At 32.9% G+C, this 18,148-nt stretch overlaps 2 protein-coding genes and 1 pseudogene across 10 annotated transcripts; 1 reads left to right on the top strand and 2 right to left on the bottom strand.

Annotated features, from left to right (window-relative positions):
* Positions 1-3,026: 3,026 nt before the first annotated feature.
* Positions 3,027-4,420, top strand: LOC118051286 (uncharacterized; annotated as a pseudogene).
* Positions 4,421-4,944: 524 nt separating this feature from the next.
* On the bottom strand, positions 4,945-9,010 carry LOC118051243 (protein KINASE OF THE OUTER CHLOROPLAST MEMBRANE 1). 9 transcript variants are annotated; one of them, XM_035061859.2, is made up of 7 exons: positions 8,873-9,010; positions 8,698-8,782; positions 8,495-8,535; positions 7,759-8,129; positions 7,569-7,660; positions 7,014-7,487; positions 4,945-6,087 (listed from the first exon to the last, which is right to left on the bottom strand). In XM_035061859.2, exons 4-7 carry the CDS (start codon positions 8,119-8,121, stop codon positions 5,124-5,126), a joined length of 1,893 nt encoding a protein of 630 aa, XP_034917750.1. In that variant the 5' UTR covers positions 8,122-8,129; positions 8,495-8,535; positions 8,698-8,782; positions 8,873-9,010; the 3' UTR covers positions 4,945-5,123. The 9 variants fall into 9 exon arrangements, with proteins under 9 accessions (XP_034917750.1, XP_034917753.1, XP_034917751.1 ...); XM_035061862.2 differs by having other exon boundaries at positions 8,698-8,756; positions 8,873-8,955; XM_035061860.2 differs by having other exon boundaries at positions 8,890-8,949.
* A 7,632-nt stretch (positions 9,011-16,642) lies between these two features.
* LOC118051242 (ATP synthase subunit b', chloroplastic) lies at positions 16,643-17,600 on the bottom strand. Its single transcript, XM_035061856.2, has one exon. It carries the CDS (start codon positions 17,443-17,445, stop codon positions 16,783-16,785), a length of 663 nt encoding a protein of 220 aa, XP_034917747.1. The 5' UTR covers positions 17,446-17,600; the 3' UTR covers positions 16,643-16,782.
* Between the last annotated feature and the right edge of the window lie 548 nt (positions 17,601-18,148).

Genomic DNA, 18,148 nt, shown 5'->3' on the forward strand with positions numbered 1-18,148 from the left:
ATGACAAGACAGGGATCGAGGCATTAATTAAGAAGGAGATTAACGCCTAGTTTATCACTGTAAAACGCAGTTGAGGTCATAAAAACGGGTGGATTTGGCCTCTGGATTATAATCCCTGTGGTTAACTTGCAATCAGACATTTGATTGTGCCTCCCTTTGATTTGATAGAGAAGATTAATTGTCAAAAACCAGGGGCACAAACGGGGTGCTGTGTTGGCTGGGAGATCAACTCATGAGCAATCTCTGTGTTAAAGGATAGACTCTCCATAAGAAGGAAAAGGACAAAAACTCCAAATCTATACGAACTCAGTTTTCATCAAATCAAGAAATTCGAACTCAGTTTTTTCAGAAATGTGATGCTTTTGGACAAGAAATTCTATATGCTATAGACAAAGTATGCAAGGTTTTTATGCAAATATACATAAAAATAGAAATCTTATCGAACAGCGTCACCTGATCTAACTAGATTGAGTTTTTATCTAATATAATTATAATAAAAACAGATAAATACTGTCCACCCTAAGTTTTTATAAGGAAAAAACCTAACTAAACTTTACTAAGATTAGGTCAGGGTTCATTCAATCGATATCCAATCTTGTATTCTTACTTTTTTTTTCCTTAATGCATGTATGATTTTTTATGTTTTTATTTTGGAGTTTTTATTTTTATTTTTTTGTTATATTTTTTTGGGGGTTTTATCTTATGATATTGTGATTTATGAATGAATTTTTTTTTTTAATTTTTCACACTTTAATATCTTGGTATGTGATTTTCAATAATGATTAAAATATATATATATATATAAATATATATATATATGAAATTATATATTTAATGAGTGGACACAAGCTGTTCATATTATCAAACCCAATAACAATAACATAGAATAAAAGATTGCTCCCACTTAGAACTACAAATAACTTAAGTTGAACCGAACCGAGTTTTTGTGTGATCATATTTGCTCATCTAATTTTAACAGAGATTCAAGCTCGAGTTTAATTCATTTAAAATTTACTAGTCTCGTACTTGGTATTTCATCTCGAATATGGTTTGTTTAAGTTGTTTGATGAGTCTATAAACAAGCTAGATTTTATTTTTAACAAAGTATGATATATATATTGTTTTTTTTGGGTTCTTTCTTTTGAATAAAGTTTAGGATGATAACTTATTATTTCTGGACTCCGCCAAGCGCCAAGTTTAGATTTACCGGACTCAATATTTCCAAGCTCAGCTAAGTGTCGAGTCCATGATTATATTTTCACTCTAATAAGTAATATATTTTTTACTCAACTATTAGGGTAATATTATATCTTTAGCCCCTCTTATCCATAAAAAAACTTTTAGGTTATATATAGACCATGAATTTTTATGCAGAGCAGGATCGATTCTCAACTGCATATTTTATTTTCAAACCAAGGGAGACCTTTTTAATGTATCAGACACCTCAAAGAAAGATTAAATTAGATTTTCAGAACCAAGAGATTAATTAATTATTCAAGAAATAAATCTTGCCCCAATTAACTTCGATGTTTTGGGACCGCATCAATAATTAAATTTTTATTAAAAAAGAATATATTTTTTATTAAATATTTAATTAATTTAGTTTATGAAATCAAATTCTAGTTGTTTATCCTTTAAATCTTTGCTAGATTATAAACAAGTTTATCTGCAAGTTTGCTCATAAATCTAATTTACGAGCTTATTTGATTAGGTGATCGGATTATTGACTTCCAGGCTGAGAAAAAGTCTCAGTTTAGGCTCTAAAGAAGGTGGCATATCCATCACACCGTGGCCCATTTACTGCTGTATTCTTACGTGGGTTGAGGCATTCCTTTTTTTTTTTTTTTCTAAGCCTAGGTCTTAGGCTCTCATTTCGGCCTCCATCCAGTGCATTCATGGAATTTCAATTTAGGGTAAGTTTGTTTTGCATAAATATTTTATAAAATGAAAATTATTTTACACATTAAATATTTTTTTTATAAAATGCTATCCCATAAGATATTTTTATATATAATTTTTTTTTAATAGTAATAGTAAAATGGTGATGGAAAGAAGATGAGAATAAAAATGATTACGGTCACGATGATAATACTTTCTTTAATTAATGGCATTTAAAAATTAAAAATATAAAACATAGGATACCTTAGGGACTATTCATGCATGGTTTTTCAGAAAAGATCCCATTTTTAACAAATCTAACATGGACTGGGCAGTCTACAACATGTTTAGGTATATATTCCATCTATATTAACCCTACTTTTAACCTGATTAATTCAATAATATTGGTTTATTGGTGGTGGAATTCTCTCATACAAAAGGGAGATTAACCTGTAAATAAAAACATTAATTTAAATTATAATATTAACCTTGAGATGATTTCTTCCAAGCTAAAATCGCAGGATTATTGATGAACAAGTCGAGATGATGTTTTCCTTCCATCACTATAAGAATTTCAAGGCATTTGTATACATACAGGGGAGGTTTATCAGTGGAAAGCCGAGGGTGATCCCTCTTGAATCTTGATCTTGTTGAGAATAATTAAGGGAGAAAAATACAAGTGGAAATATATCTCGTTCATGTCATATTATATTATTTTTCTAATTGAAGAAGTTTTACCGGCTTGTACATAGATTACAATACTATGTGTGACAATAATAATGAATAGTATGAAAAAAAAAAAAAAAAAAACACACACACACAGATTTAGATTTAACATGGTTGGGTGTTGGAGCTGAATTTTCATCAAGTATCAAATAATTTATAATTAATTCAAGTTGTATAAGAGATATTAAAAAATTTCAATAGTAACTCTTTATCGCATGGTGCTACCCGACATCTTATTTGTTTTTATGTTTCAAAACGTTTTTAAAAATATTTATTTATTTTTTTCTTTGTTTCAAATTAATTTTTTTTAGTATTTTTAGATTATTTTAATATGCTGGATGTTAAAAATAATTTTTTTAAAAATAAAAAAATATATTATTTTAATATATTTTTAAATTAAAAATATTTTTTAAAAAAATCACACGTACGCTCGGGACAAGCATGTACCAGAGGGCAGTTTGGGGAACCGGACAAGGGAATGGTTTCTAATGCTGGAAGAACTGAATGAATTGGCGAAGGAAGCATCTAAACAAGCTGTAGAAACTAACAAGGCTTTAGAGGATCTTAGAAGAGTGAATTATAAGCTTCTTGCAGATGTGAGATCTGAACTGATTTCTTCACAAAAATCTCTAACAGAACTTGAAGAACAGAGGAAAAGTATCATGTCTTACATGACTAGTTGGACCAATGCCGAAATAGAAGTGGAGAGTGAGACTCAAGCTTAGGGCCATAGAGGCTCGACATAAGGAGCTTGGACGAGAATTATCCACGGAGAAGGAGCTCATAAAAGAGTTACAAAAGGAGTTAGAGAAGGAGAGATTGTCTCTGGAGCGGGCTATCGAGAGGACGTTTTTTCTACAGCAGGAATCGCATCAGAAAAATACTGAGTTTGGAGAAATGCAGCATCTTCTTCATGTTAAAGAATCAGAATTGGTGGAAGCTAAACTAGATATCCAGAAGTTAAAATCTGAGCATGCTTCTCTTCAGCTTGTCCTGGAGAACAAAGATTTGCAACTCATTAATGCGAGGAAGAATTTGGGGGATGAAGTAAACCAAGAGGTCGCCTAGCTGAAGACGCTAACGAGCAGTAACGAAGAACTTGTCCGAGCCGCTGCCGCCACCACGCTAAGGGATAAAGAGGAGCATGTTCAGATTATGCAAGATGAATTGAACAATACAAGGGTTAAGGTCTGAAGCAGAATCTATAGTGGAGAGGATCGCACAGCTTACAAACAAATTGGTTATCTCCATTAAAGATGAGAATGAACCAAGGCAATCTGACAACATGACCTTCGAATTAATTCAACAACCATTGGGTGAACCATGTGATGATTTTAGGTTGCAGTTTAAGTAGCTTGAAACTGAACTCAAGTTTACCAGAGAGCTTAAGAGTGAAAGAAATGGAAGTTCTAGCTGCACAGAGAGCTCTCGCAATCAAAGACGAGGAGCTTAAACTAGTTCTTGAGAGATTGGATACAAAAGAAAATGAACTGAAAAACTTGAAGGAAGCAGCAGCAGTAGATGCTAACGATCCGTGGAAGCTTTATTCTTTAGCACGAGAGAGAATTGGTGAGAGAAGTACTGGAAACTTGGCTATAAAGAAACTCAAACTAGAGGCCGTTCAACTTGAAGTTGAAGCTGCCACCGGTGATCCTCAAAACTTGCAGAAACAAGTCGAGAACTTTTAAATAAAGCAAGCTTGAGCATTGAGGCTAATGTTGATAGTAGTACTTCCATGAAAAACTGCTCTGATCCTGACCTTGTTCTCTTAGAGAACAACTATGTTTCAAGGAGGTTAAAACAGAGTCATCCTTGACGAACAGCTGTTGAAAGATGCTGGTATTACTGCTGGTGCAGACTGAAAGATTGTAAAGCTAGTGAGAAGATTGATAAATAGGCATCTAACTAGATTTTGTGTAGAGAACACTGAGAGCGTGTTTCCGATACAAAGTTTTTGACACGATAAATAGGAGATTGCCTCTATAATTCGCTGCATATTAAATCTGGGCAACATGTCTTAGCTTGGTAACCAGCCTCTATTGGACAACATAGTAATTGCAAGCATGTACGGTTTTGGCTCATGCCATCAACATGATCCTAATTTGGGTTTTCTATGTTTCGAGTTCTTTTTTAAATTCTATATTTGGGATCAAATGGCTGGCATGGTCACCGACTTCTTCCATGAATGGGTGTCCTAATTGTGTTTCCATTAGCTTGCAAGCCAAACGGAGAAAACACAGGGATAGTGAGCAAAGACAGGTCCTTTTGATCCTCTTCGTGAAGGAGTTTCTTAAGTTCAAACAGATATTCAAGTCCAGAAGTAAATGCTGCACAAGTATATACGCACCTTTGCATTACATTCATCAAGAACCGGCTTTACTCCATTGAAAGTAAATAACCACCAGCAGCAGTGCCAGGTCCTATTACAACTTGGAAGAGAACGTTAAAAAGGTTCTATACAGGCTATAGATTAGTTAAGATGAATATGTACAGGTTTTTGTGAACTTAAAAAAGCTCGACTACCGGGCAGCAGCAGGGCTAACACCGAGGATATTTTTCACCGATGGTGGAAACCATGCTTGGTTGCTACCATCGCCGCTGGTCTGACCATCCATGTATTGGCCTTTACTTTGCACCGCATTACCCTGCGGCCTGTTCACTCTTGATCTCTGTATTTTCTTCCCAGTGAAAAATCCAACCTTCATGGCTGTAAATATACCCAATGCTATCACAAGAGGTCTTACAGCCCAGTGAAAATCCTCAAGGTGTTGATATTTTTTGAAGACGCCAGGACAAGTATTAAAAGAAACTACTTCCACTTCATCTGGATCAGCCAAGAAACTGCTATTTTCTTGTCCAATTGTAAATCTTCCAGGGAACTTGACAATGAGGCAACCATTAGGTAGGATCCACCAAATCTTCCCAGAAGCCCAGGACCCACCTGTTTTACGAGGCCATTCAAATCGAGGGCTAAGAACATTAGTTTTCAGTCTCACAAACTGACCAACAAAGTATGATTCAGCCATTTGAAGCTCTGAAGATTTTCCTTTCCACAGAGTTTCCACACCTATAAATCCAACAGCCACACTTCCATCACGATTTATGGAATGAAGAATGCCAACTGGTGAGTGCTTATTGTTTTCCTCCTTCAGGTGTACCCAATCCCCAGCTGCAAGACCGAAAGAGACTTTTTCCAAGGTTGAGACAGGAAGTCTTAATGGGTCATGGATGCCATGAACACTCACCAAAACAAAACCATCTCGATCAGGGTTGTGTTCTAGACCCACTACAGTTCCTTCTGGGACATCCATATTTTCAGGTTTGCATGAATTTGGTGGCCTCCTGGAACGCACCATGTCTCCCACTTGCAGATGATCCTTTGACAGAAACCACTCTGTGTAACCAGCACCACTGGATTTCTCCGGGATTGTTCTGCTGCCAAACCCTGTCCAGCCTCCATCTACGAAAACTGCATTCTGTGAGCTGCAATTTGTGTTGCAACGAAACACACATAAGTACAAGGTGTGAACAAGGGAGGGAGCTTCCATTCCAGTAACCAAAATAGCAAGCAGATAATCATCCTTAAAACTGAAGGAGAAAATAGCAATTCAAAGGGGAAAGAAAACTCAAACAGGATGTAAGACCAGACACAGTGGTGCAATATCCACTAGAACAATATGCGAATATCTATGAAGGTTGAGCAAGAAAGTAATAGTCATGTGGAAACCATAGCATGTATAAAGTAAATTTGTGGAAAAGGGGTGTCTAAGCAAAACAAAAGCAAAGGTCAACTGACTTGGAAAAAAATCTGCTCCTTCAAGCATAAATTGGTCTCTGAAACTTGATCACTTTGATGAGCGTGCAAACATATAAAATAAACAGCATGAGGGAGGGGGTGAGGGAGTGGCATCAGAGATTGTCCAATCCAAAGGTGTGAGAACAAGAAAAATCAGAATCCCACAGAAACTGTCTCCTCTTCATATCAGAGTGATGGAAATTTATGAAAAAACAGATTCTGTCAACACAGAAATTTGCTATCCTAAACACGGTGCCATCTAAACTGTGGCAAGGGAAGCAAAATTTTCCGTACAAACAGAAAATTGAAAATATTTGAGGATGAAAGGTAAATTAAAAAAAAAAGAAGAACTAAGAGACATATAAAATCGTAGTTTGATGTCCAACAGGCTGCTAATCCAGACAGGGCATTTGTAAATCTAAAAATTAATGACAAACATATCACACGGCCCCATTACTCAATTGATCACATTCAACAGCATTTTCAAAGTAAGTGATATCTAGAAGCAAGTAATGAAAGATAGTGTTTTCATTTTACAAAAGATATCAAAATATGTGTTCCAACCCCCAACAGGATTTAAGTGCCAAAGAATAACATACAACATAAGACCAACCTTTTGAATACACGTAATATGTCTGTCATCAAGGGGCGGCTCCTCAAGTCATATTCAAAGCAGCCAAGAAGAATATTTTCAATTGGAGGAGGGAGGCCCTCAGGAATATGTGGTTTCTCTTGTTTCCTAACCACCAAGTCATAAATTTCTTCAATTGACTTCCCACACCAAGGCAGAACACCAGTCAACATCTCCACAAAGCTGCACCCAAATCCCCACGAATCAGTCTCAAAGGTTATTGGACCTCTTATTTCTGGCTGCCACTGTTCTGGAGCCATGTAGTTTGGGGTTCCAAGCCTCCGAGGCATATCTGAGCTTGTCAATGGAATTCCAAATAGAAGGTAAGGAATACCAATATCTCCCAGAACTGCTTGATCATTTTCATTAAGAAGGAAGCTACAAGGTTTAAGGTTAAGAACTAGGATTTCTTTTGCATGCAACCCTGCAATTCCCTGTGCCAACTCTATCCCATACCTGGAAATAAGTAAGCACTGAGGCTAGCCTGCCTTCGCCAATTCAATCACTTGGATTTTAATGAAAAATTAATAAATTCACCTCAAAACATCGGGTAATGTGAGCTTCCCTCCTTTCAGGAGAGCCATTTTGTCCCCAATTGATCCCTCATAAAACTTCATAACAATGCATATCTACAATGACATATAGGCATTAAACTTTCAAGATCGAAGGATTATTGAGAAAACGTATCCTCATTATACTATATATCAAGCATAAAGGCACCACTCACCTTTCCATTCATAACTGAGATTCCATGTAGAAAACACACATTTTCTACACCTTGACACTTTGAGAACAAACCATCAAACTTATCCAACACAAGCCTCATATGTTCCTCCTTAAGAGGTTGCAACATCTTGACAGCCACTTCATGATACTCATCGTAATCTTCAGTGGATTGATGATGAGTAGCCAACCAAACATCACCAAAAGGTCCCCTCCCAATTCTATGTCTAAGTTTCAATTTCGCAGGATCAATCCTGTGAGTTGACTGGTTCGACGAGGCAATCACAGTTCTAAGGTGATCAGGATCCTCATAAAGCTCAAACTCGAAAGGAGTCACGGGTTGAGCAGGAACAACTTTGCTGGCCATTCTATCCCCTACAGAAAAAAAACATCAGGTTGATTTAAAAAAGAAGGCATCTTGACAAAAACCCATCAAATAAAAATAATTGAACTGCAATAGTATGAACTCAAAGCAATAGTCTTTGATATTCCTACATACAAAACAGCTAAAGGCAACAAACATCTCATCAAACAATTACCACAAGAAGATTTAGGATCATAAATTATATCTTTGATTACGCAACCAGTAGCTGACTTTATACGAAATTCACAAACTTTATGCTGTCTATGATTGCTAGCAAATTGATCACTAAAACAAATACCTCTTTTTTCTCAGAATCAAAACAGTTTCTTAAGGACCCTTTTGGCTTCCATTAAAGGAAAGGCAAAAAAGTTCTAACCTTTGAATATCCTGCTTTCACCCTTTTACTTTTTGCTTCACCTGACCAACAAAAGAACATAAAAAACCCCGAAACCCAGAACTCATACTTTGACTCTCTCATTAATTCTTAACAGTTTCCAAGCAACCAAGCAAAGTTTCTAGCTTTAACAAAATTACTCTTAAATTTAAAAACATATGAGGAAGAAGAAGAAGAGTACTTACTCTTGAGGAACTGATTAAAGAGAGGCCTGAAGAGAATATATAGAGAAGCTTAAAAAACCCTAAGAAATTCGACGAATTGATCAAACTGAATTAGAAAAAGGTAAACTTGTTAACAAGAACAACAACAATAATATTGACAATCTAGTAGAGAAAAAGAAAGAAATATCGAAAGTACTCTGAGAGCACCAGCACCAGAGAAACAAAGTTGCTGTCTGCAAAGAGAAGTAAATTATGAGACCACCAACAGACATAAGAGAGACTAGACTCTGTCTACGTCCTAGTTGATGTTGTGGAGATATTATAGTGGGAGAAGATCCACTGGTAATGCTATCTATTCTATGTGGGGCCTGGATTTGAGTACTGTTGATTATGATTGTGATAAATATTGCCCCTTTAGAATGACCATTCAGTCCCACATCTGGGGCAACCGCCAAATCCCCCCCCCCTCCTTTTTTTTGGCCCTGTTTATTTAATGAAAAATAATTTTTTTGAATAATAAATTTTAAAAAATAAATTATTTTTTGATGTTTGATAATATAATAAAAAATAAATTAAAAAATAATTTCTAATGTTTGGTTATATCATGTAAAACAAGCTAGAAAATAACTTATTAATATTTTATTTTTCTCAAGTTTATTAAAATAATGAGGAACAAATCTTACAAATTAAAAGGTTGAATGTGAATGAAATTAAAAAAAAATATATAATTTTATAAATTATCTTGAATAAAATAATCAAAATAATAGAGATCAAATCTAAAAAATAAAAGATGAATAAAATTAAAATAATAATAATTAACCTTTCATAAATTATTTCAAATAAAATAAGTAACAATAAAAAAAATGAGGATAAAATTTGATAGATAAAAAAATTTCAATAAAACAATGATAAAGAAAAAGTAAATAACAATTATAAAAATTTGGACCATATATAAAAATTAAATTTTAAAAGATGAAATTGAAAAATAAATATTAAAAAAAAATGTATATATCAATAAAAAATTTGAGGATCAAATTTAATATAATCAGCAAATACTATAATATTTCTACATTTTTCACAACTTCTGAAAAGTATTTTCCACCCAAATTTTTCAGGAAAACACTTTCTTGGAAACCAAGCTAAATTTTTCTTTGATTGGAAAGTGTTTTTCGTTAATCAACTTTTCTAATGACAAATAAATACAAAAAAAATTGAAAAGTAATTTCCCAAAAATTATTTTCTGAAAAATAAACATATCCTTAATATATTTTTTAGTTGATTCATCTTTGAGTTATAATGAATTATAGGCATATTTTTTATATGGCATTGAATTATGATCGAGTTTAAAATAAGTATTTTGGATCAAATTCGTAATTGTGTCATGGGTTTTTCCTTTCAAATAAATAAATAATGTTGAATTCATTAAAAAGTATTTTGGAAGTTTGTCGCCACATTTTTTTAGATAATTTTTGTGATTGTTTGAAAAATAATTTTTTTTAAAAAAATATGGTTGTGTAGTTAGTTAAATTTAGATATGTATTTAGTAAAAATTGTGATTGAGATCTATATGCAATAAAAAACATGTAAAAAATATTTGGTAATTGTGTAGTTGTGGTTGTTTTTCAAAATGTTTTTTACTTGGAAATACATCAAAATAATTTTTTTTTAATTAATTTTGATATTAGTGCATCAAAATGATCTGAAAACATAAAAAAAATATTAATTTGAGGGCATGTTTGTTTTTGGTAATTGTGTAATTACCAAAAAATACATCAAAGTGTTTGGTGTTGGTAATTGTGTGGTTGTAGTTGTTTTTTAAAGTGTTTTTTACTTGAAAATACATCAAAATAGTTTTTTTAATTAATTTTGATATTAAGTGCATCAAAATGATCTGAAAACATAAAAAAAAATATTAATTTGAGGGCATGTTTGTTTTTGCGTTTCAAAAGCACTTTGAAAAAATTAATTTTTTTTCTTTGCTTTAAATTAATATTTTTTTGATGTTTTCAGATCATTTTAATGTGCTGATGTTAAAAATAATTTTAAAAAATAAAAAATATTATTTTGATGCATTTCCTACTAAAAAACACTTTGAAAAACAACCACACTTCAAATAAGCACAAGTAATTTTTTTTTTAAAAGCGCTTTTAAAACGTAAAAATAAACAGAGTTTTATGAAATTCAGTTATAAATGCATGTAAAAACTTCTTCTCAAAAACTACGTTTCAAAATTAATTTTTTAATGGCCCCATAATAATAATAATAATAAAAAAAAGCATAGTTGGATGTGTTACCAAACACCTTACTATATTTTTTGCATTGGAAACACAAAATCTATAAATACATAAACACAACCTTAATCAAGTTATTTTTTATTTTGACTTTGCATTGAAGGCTTTTTCATACTTCTCCTATGACACAAGATATTTTTCATCCTCATTATTTTCTCATCCAGGATATCCTCTTTTTATGTTCAGGTTGGACGAACTATTTAGTTTATTCATATCATTTGGAAAGAAAATTAGTGTGCAGATTTCATGGCCAAGTTGGGTTCTTCTCAAAGAGGCAGATCGGAACTAGGATAATTTTTTAAGGGAGGTAAAACTAATATAATAAAAAATATTTTTTTTTCCTTCTAATCTAACATACATTAAATGTAAACATAAAAACATTATATAATTTAGTTTTATACAAAGAAGACAGGTCTATTCTGCTTTTCCAAGCGAGGCGGGTCGCTCATTCTTCATCTCTCAATATGAGGAGGGCAAAGGCTAGACATGTGTTCTATCTACTTTTCTGGATTTGTCAGGTTATTTATCGATATTTGGGTAAGCTCAAGCAGTCACAATGTAGAATAAATCTTCTGTATCTGTTAAAATCCTTGTTGTTATAAACATAAAACAACTTTGTATGGGTTATGAGGCTTAGAGCAATGCCAAATTAAATCAAAACTATAAAATTAATTTCATTTTCATAATAGATTTATTTATCAAATATAAATATACAAAGCTTAAAAAACATTAGCTAAAACAAAGTATTATTTTTGTTTTAACAAAAAAAATCAACCTCCATTTAATTGCGAGATCTTGTTTTAATAATTTTCATTGCTAAAAACGCTCGTTTAGTGGTTGCAATTGAAACAAATAGAGTCAAAACAAGTCTAATCAATATATTAATTAGTGGACAAATTGTTGATTTTCCAGTTTCTATCAATCCTTGGCATAAATCAGTGATCAATGATAATATTTTTAACTCTGGATGATTCAGTAGATTAATCTCATAATGCTGCAACTAGAATCTTAATTGAATTTTTTCCTGGTAAGAAAAATCTTGAGGATAAATGTTATCAACAAGCCTACATATATCTTTAACACTTAATAACATGTAGGTAGTTTTTGGATCCAAAGTTGTGCTTAACATAAAAAGCTCAATTGCCTGCTCATTAAATCTATTATTTAACTCTTGCAATTATTGATTAATGGTAGCTGTAAATGTCAACTTGGTAATGATACTCAACTATTACTTCTTTTTTTTTTTTTCTAGTGAGATCATCCCACATTATAAAAAAACAAACTTTCATATTAGGAACTTCAATGTCTTGATACTTACAAAATAATATCATTTTTTCTAAAAGAGTTTTTTAATCATCATCTCTTAACTTTTGAATCAATGTCTTTGTGGTAGACACCAAATGTATAGCATTTAAAATATCTTGAGATTTTTGTTGCAAGGCTTGACAAAATATATCAGTAATTAAATAACATTAGCAACTTAATTGCAAAAGCTGCATCACCACATTAAAAATAAGTAGATACATCTTAAGCAATTTTCTAAAGAACTAAGCAAGTAACCTCATACATTTTTATCATTCTAGAAATTGATTTGAAGTGTAAACTTTATCTACTATTTTCGAGTTACAAGAAACCACCTACTTAATTAGCTTATTTACTCGTTTTAATGTCATCAATCACAATTAAATGTTCAAGCTTGAAAAACCTACAATTCATCATAATATTGTCAAGTCTACAAAACTAAAAATAAAAAGAATCAATTATTTTTGTCTCGATTCAACTTGAAATCAAAATAGATGAAATAAGCAAACCTTAATTAAGAGAATTTAAGACCCAAAATTAGAAACAACAATGAAGATCAAGACCATAAATTGATAAAATGAGTATTATTGATTGCACTCAAATTCATAAAAAACTCAAATAAAATTTAAAATTAATGACAACCCCCATAAGTGTAAGAACAAAACAGAACACCAATAAAGCAACACAAAAGTAAGAAGAGATAGTGAAAACAAGGAAAAAAAAAAGGGGGTTTTGAGTTTGGGTTGCCTTGTTTTGATGGAAGAAAGGGAGGGATAAAAAGCTTTTGATATGGGAAGTGTAAAGAAAGAGAGCAGGATGGTTAGGTTTTTTTCTATAATATATATTTAAGATAGGTTGTGTATATAAAAATATATTCGAGCTTTGCAGTGCTTAGCCTTTCTAGTTTCGTCACTGCAAAGAGATATTTAAGAGTGTAATGATAATTGTTTTTTAAAGTATTTTTTATTTAAAAAAATATTAAAATATAATTAAAAAAATTATTTTTAATATCAACACATCAAAATAATTAACAAATATAAAAAAATAAATTTTTTTAAAAACACCGTTTGAAATACTAAATAATCTAAAAAGGCAATCATCTTCAGACGGGGTGTTCTCCACCTCCAGGAATCCGATTGTTCTCGGAGGCTGATAATTTAAGCGTTGTTTTTGTTCTTTGCGATGATTCGAAGTCTCTTAAATGGGTTATTGTGGTGTTCCTTAATAGTCAAGGCATGGTAGGAGGTGACCACGAGATTATAAGCTCTAACCTATTTATTAATTACCCAAATTAGTTCTAACACAACTTGATTAAAAAAATAAATGGCGACGCTACGAAGCTAAAATATTTGAATTTATTGCAAGACATTACTAAAAGATGCAAATTAACTTTAAACAAGTTCAAGAAACCTAGCAACAAGGCCATAGACATGTGCAAGCAGCCTCTAACCTTGGTTTTTACCGTTTTATCAGCTTCTGTTTTTTTTGTTTAATTTATAAAATTTTTGTTTGGTTGACTAAATTTTTTTGTTTTTTTATTTGATTTGTAAATAATTACATTTTAAATCTTGATTTTATAAAAGCTAAAATAACCTGATTTTTATTTATAAAAACTTGTTTTTTTTTAATGTATTTTGCATGTAAAAATTCATTTTATAATAGTTTTAATCAAACATATATTTTTCAAAAACCACAATTAAAAATATTTTTTTAAACCTATTTTTTAAAATAATATAGAATTAAATTGAATTTATTGATTATAATATAGAATTCCAAAATATTTCTTTTATTAGCTGATAATTAAGGGATTTTTTGTTTGATGATTTTAAAGTTTTTTTTTTCTACTTAACTCTATTTTATATCAATTAACATTCATTTTTATCTGAAATATAATAACTCAATTAAATATAATTATCTTTATGAATAAAAACCACTATGTTGAACACACAAACATAACCGTTATAAGGAATATTTGAAATGATAATAAATATTATTTTTTAAAATATTTTTATTTAAAAATATATTAAAATATTTTTTTATTTTTAAAATTTATTTAATACCAACATATCAAAACAATAAAAAAAATAATAATTTACAATAATTTTTTAAAAAATATATAACGAAACAGTGATTGTACTGCTTAAAACAGACCCAAAGTCCAACAAGCAATCCTTGTCCAAATTCCGATCCTCTCGAAGAATGAAAGCAACCCTTGTTGAGAAAATGAAATGTTAAGCAGTCCAACTTTTGCTCCCCTTACTTATTAGCCCTCAATTATTGGCAATGGCAAACTTATTCAAGCAAGCTCTTGCTGTGAACCACAAGTAACCATGGCCGTCATGGCTAATTCTACACAAGGGTTTCGTCACCATAGCGGGAGTTCCAAACCCCTTTCTCTTTCGGAGCTTGAATAAGTTTGCTACTTGCAGTTCTCAACCACATGTTTATGAACACTTCCACAACTTGGGTGCATCCACGTGGCTGGCTGACTGCTTTGAATGTTTGGTTTAGATGATGGTGACCCTTGGCTTCAAGTTCTGGATTTCACTGATGACTTTTTAGCATATTCCCAAAGGCACAGCCACCGTGCCTGGTGCATGCAACCGGATCCATTCATAGTTTAATTGGCTGCTGATGAAATCCACTTATGATCCAGAGTCGACCATGGTGGATGCACACTTCTAGATCATTCTCCATCGTCACAGTACAGTTAGGGTGAGGTGAAGGGAACAACAACAACAGGAGGAGAATCCAACATGACAGGGCCCAGAATCAGCAGACAGGTAAGAAGATGGGCAAAAGATATTCTTCGGGGGCATTACTTTTCCATTTCCGATAAAGAAAACTGAATAGATTTTGAGTCCCATTGGTTTTAAATTGGTGACAAGAAAAGGGCATGAAAGAAACGAAAGCAGATATTATAGACAAATTCACCACGCTCTTAGAAGTCCTGTGACACCTGAACTAAAGATCAATATTTCCAAATTACCTTTTATATTTGTTTCAGTTTCACCATTGGCAATCAGCATATAGCCAAATAAATGTTGGTTTAATGGTGTGAAATTCACACCATAAAAGAAAATCACAGGCATCGTATCATCATCTTAAGAGGCCGAGGCACCAAAACAGATACAGATGATCACAAGAAGCTGCCAGATACTTGTATCCTTTTAAGTTTCATGAATGACATACCTATGCTTTAAGTTCTGAAGATCTCTCTACCCCTGTAAAAACAAATTAGCACGGCCAGCTTGCTTTGAATTCCAGTTCTCAAGGGAAGTTAAATTTTTCCGTTGTTCACCTACCCTCTTCACTGAAATCTGTTATGTACTAAACGCCGGATTTTTCTTCATCACTTCAACCCACATCACTCTAGGTTTACCTCTCCCAGTTCTTAAAAGCCCCAAGTTTTCATTAACTTACATATTTGCTTAAGAATAGCTGCGGCATTCCACATAATGTCAGATAAAATTATGGGTTAACAGTGGCAAATGGCAACAAAGCACAAGAAGAAATCGCAAGCATCCCTTTAGACTTGGAGGCCAAGTGACAAAAACATGATGGTCAAAAGAGGCTACAATACAGTTTATATCCTTCTGTGAATGATAGCACACCTATTCCTTGTGTGTTGAAGATCTCTATAAACTTCAATTCTAATATCTGAAACACAACTTTATACTGCAAGTTGGGTACAAATTCAAGTCTACAGAGCAATTCAACCCGGTCACCAGATTTTCATTGAAACATGATCAAGAACAAACCTAAGAAACATTGCATTAAGGGATTCAGCAAGTTAACCCAGTTTTCATTGCCTGATCTTGCCTCAATCCTAAGCTAGCCAGCTTGTTTACAAGAACCTACATTCTTCATTAATACTGGTACCAATTAAACTCTTTTTTTTTTTTTGTGATGCCTGGATCTTTCTTTATAATTTCAACTAATGTCATCTTTATGTACCTCTCCCCTCCCATTCCTACAAACTATAAGTTGTGATCACCTTCTCAAGTTTAGCAATGGCAGTTCACATATTGCCAGATGACCCTTGGGGTTGAATGGTTGAAATAAGGCTCCACAGAAATCCACAGGCATCAGTTTTGGAGGCAAACTGACCAGAACAGGGTGGTCACGGGAGGGGAAAAGAGCTCTCTAAACTCTATCCTAATCTCTAAAACAGAGCTGCATACTTTTGTGAATGATAGCACACCTATGCTTTTAGAGTTAAAGATCTCTCTAACCTCGATCCTAATCTCTGAAACACAACTTTATACTGCTATTTCACAAAGAATTCCAGTTTACAAAGCAACTTGACCCAGTATTTCCATAAAATAAGGAGGGTGAAAAGAGCAACAGAAACTATGCAACAAGAAAGAAAGGAGAGGGAAATTTTTTTCTACAATTCACTCCTTTCATTGCATAACATCAGTATATTTCAGAAAATATAGACATTAATAAATGGAATTCATTTCCAATTTCACAAAATATAAGAAGATACTAAACCATCAAGATAACAACTTTATTGAACGGGAAGAACCTTCTTAACAATCTCATCGCTAAGAGCAGCAATTTGTGAATCAAGTGCTTTAATAGTCTCTTCTTTCTGAGTATCCAATTTAGCCAATGCTTCTTGCAACTCAGCCTCAATTTTCTTCCTTCCTTCAGCCAACTTCTGCTCCACTTCAACCTGTGTTTCCTTCTTCATTTTATTCAATGCAGCCGATATCTCAGCCCTTGCTGCTCTCATAACAGCAGCAGCCTGTTCTTCAAGTTGCTTAACTTCTTCTGAAGTATCTTTAACACTGCTTAGCTTCTCCTTTATAGCTGCATCCCTTTCATCCATGAAATTACCAAGTGGGCTGAACCAGATTTTGTCCAAGGCAACCATGAGGACCAAGAACTCAACCATGATTATTGGAAGTGTTAAGTTGAAGTCAAAGAGTGCAGCTTTTTCTATTTCTTCAGCTAAAGAAGGTGGGGCGAAGGTTAAAGAAGTGGCTGCAATGAGAGAGAGGGACTTGAGAGTGGAAGTGGAGAGAGACAGGAGTTGGGGTTTGGTGATTTTGAGGAGTTTAGGGAAGGAAAGTCGTGGGATTTGGAGTTTGGGCTTGGAGTTGGCGGGGAGGGAAGAGGATGAGAGGGTGATGAGAGGTTTGGAGGTGCCCATGATCATGTTGGCCATGGCTGATGACTGAAGACTCGAAATTTGGAGTCGTAGTGTCCTTAGGAGTGTGAGAGGTGATGACTGTTGATGGTGGAATTGGCAGATTTTGTGTGGAAATGGAGAGGGGTTTTTGGGAAGAGGGGTTATCTCTTTCTTTGCCACTCAAATTGATGAGGTTTATAATGGGCAAGAGGAAGTAGTGGAGGGGAGAGGCATCGCATTACAATGTTTTTTTTTATTAAAAAAAAAAAAAAAGTTTAACCGGTTATTAATTGGGTTTTAACCGAGTTGCCGTACCATCAAGTTAAGCTTTATTAAAAAAATTAAATACAATTCTTAATTAATTTAAAATTATAAAGATTAAATTATAAAAAATTAATTATAAAAACAAAAAAATATTTCAAGATAACTTTGGATAATATATATATATATATATATTGAATTAATTAAAAATTATATTTAATTTTTTTTTTTATAAAAAATTATTATAATCTCATAACTCAAATCTCGAATTAATCTAATTTCTTTAGTTTTTGTTTTTAACGTGTGACATTAAAAGACATATTAAAATATTTGGTATCTAATTTTATAAGACGTGTTTAAAACTCTGAGGGAAATTTAGGTGAAAGCCCTAAGAATGGATAAATTGGGAAGTCTAGAAGGGACAATATCCGACAGGGTTAGTGCGCTGCGTTAAGGACATGTTTTAGGATATGTGGGC

Source organism: Populus alba, chromosome 18, assembly GCF_005239225.2.
Source record: "Populus alba chromosome 18, ASM523922v2, whole genome shotgun sequence".
Taxonomy (NCBI): Eukaryota; Viridiplantae; Streptophyta; class Magnoliopsida; order Malpighiales; family Salicaceae; genus Populus; species Populus alba.

Coding starts and splice junctions, on each gene's coding strand:
- LOC118051243 (XM_035061858.2), bottom strand. CDS start 8,121: ATGGCCAGCAAAGTTGTTCCTGCTCAACCCGTGACTCCTTTCGAGTTT. Junction 7,661..7,758: donor TCTCAGTTATGAATGGAAAG/GTGAGTGGTGCC, acceptor ATGTCATTGTAG/ATATGCATTGTTATGAAGTT. Junction 6,088..7,013: donor ATATTACGTGTATTCAAAAG/GTTGGTCTTATG, acceptor CACAAATTGCAG/CTCACAGAATGCAGTTTTCG.
- LOC118051242 (XM_035061856.2), bottom strand. CDS start 17,445: ATGGCCAACATGATCATGGGCACCTCCAAACCTCTCATCACCCTCTCA.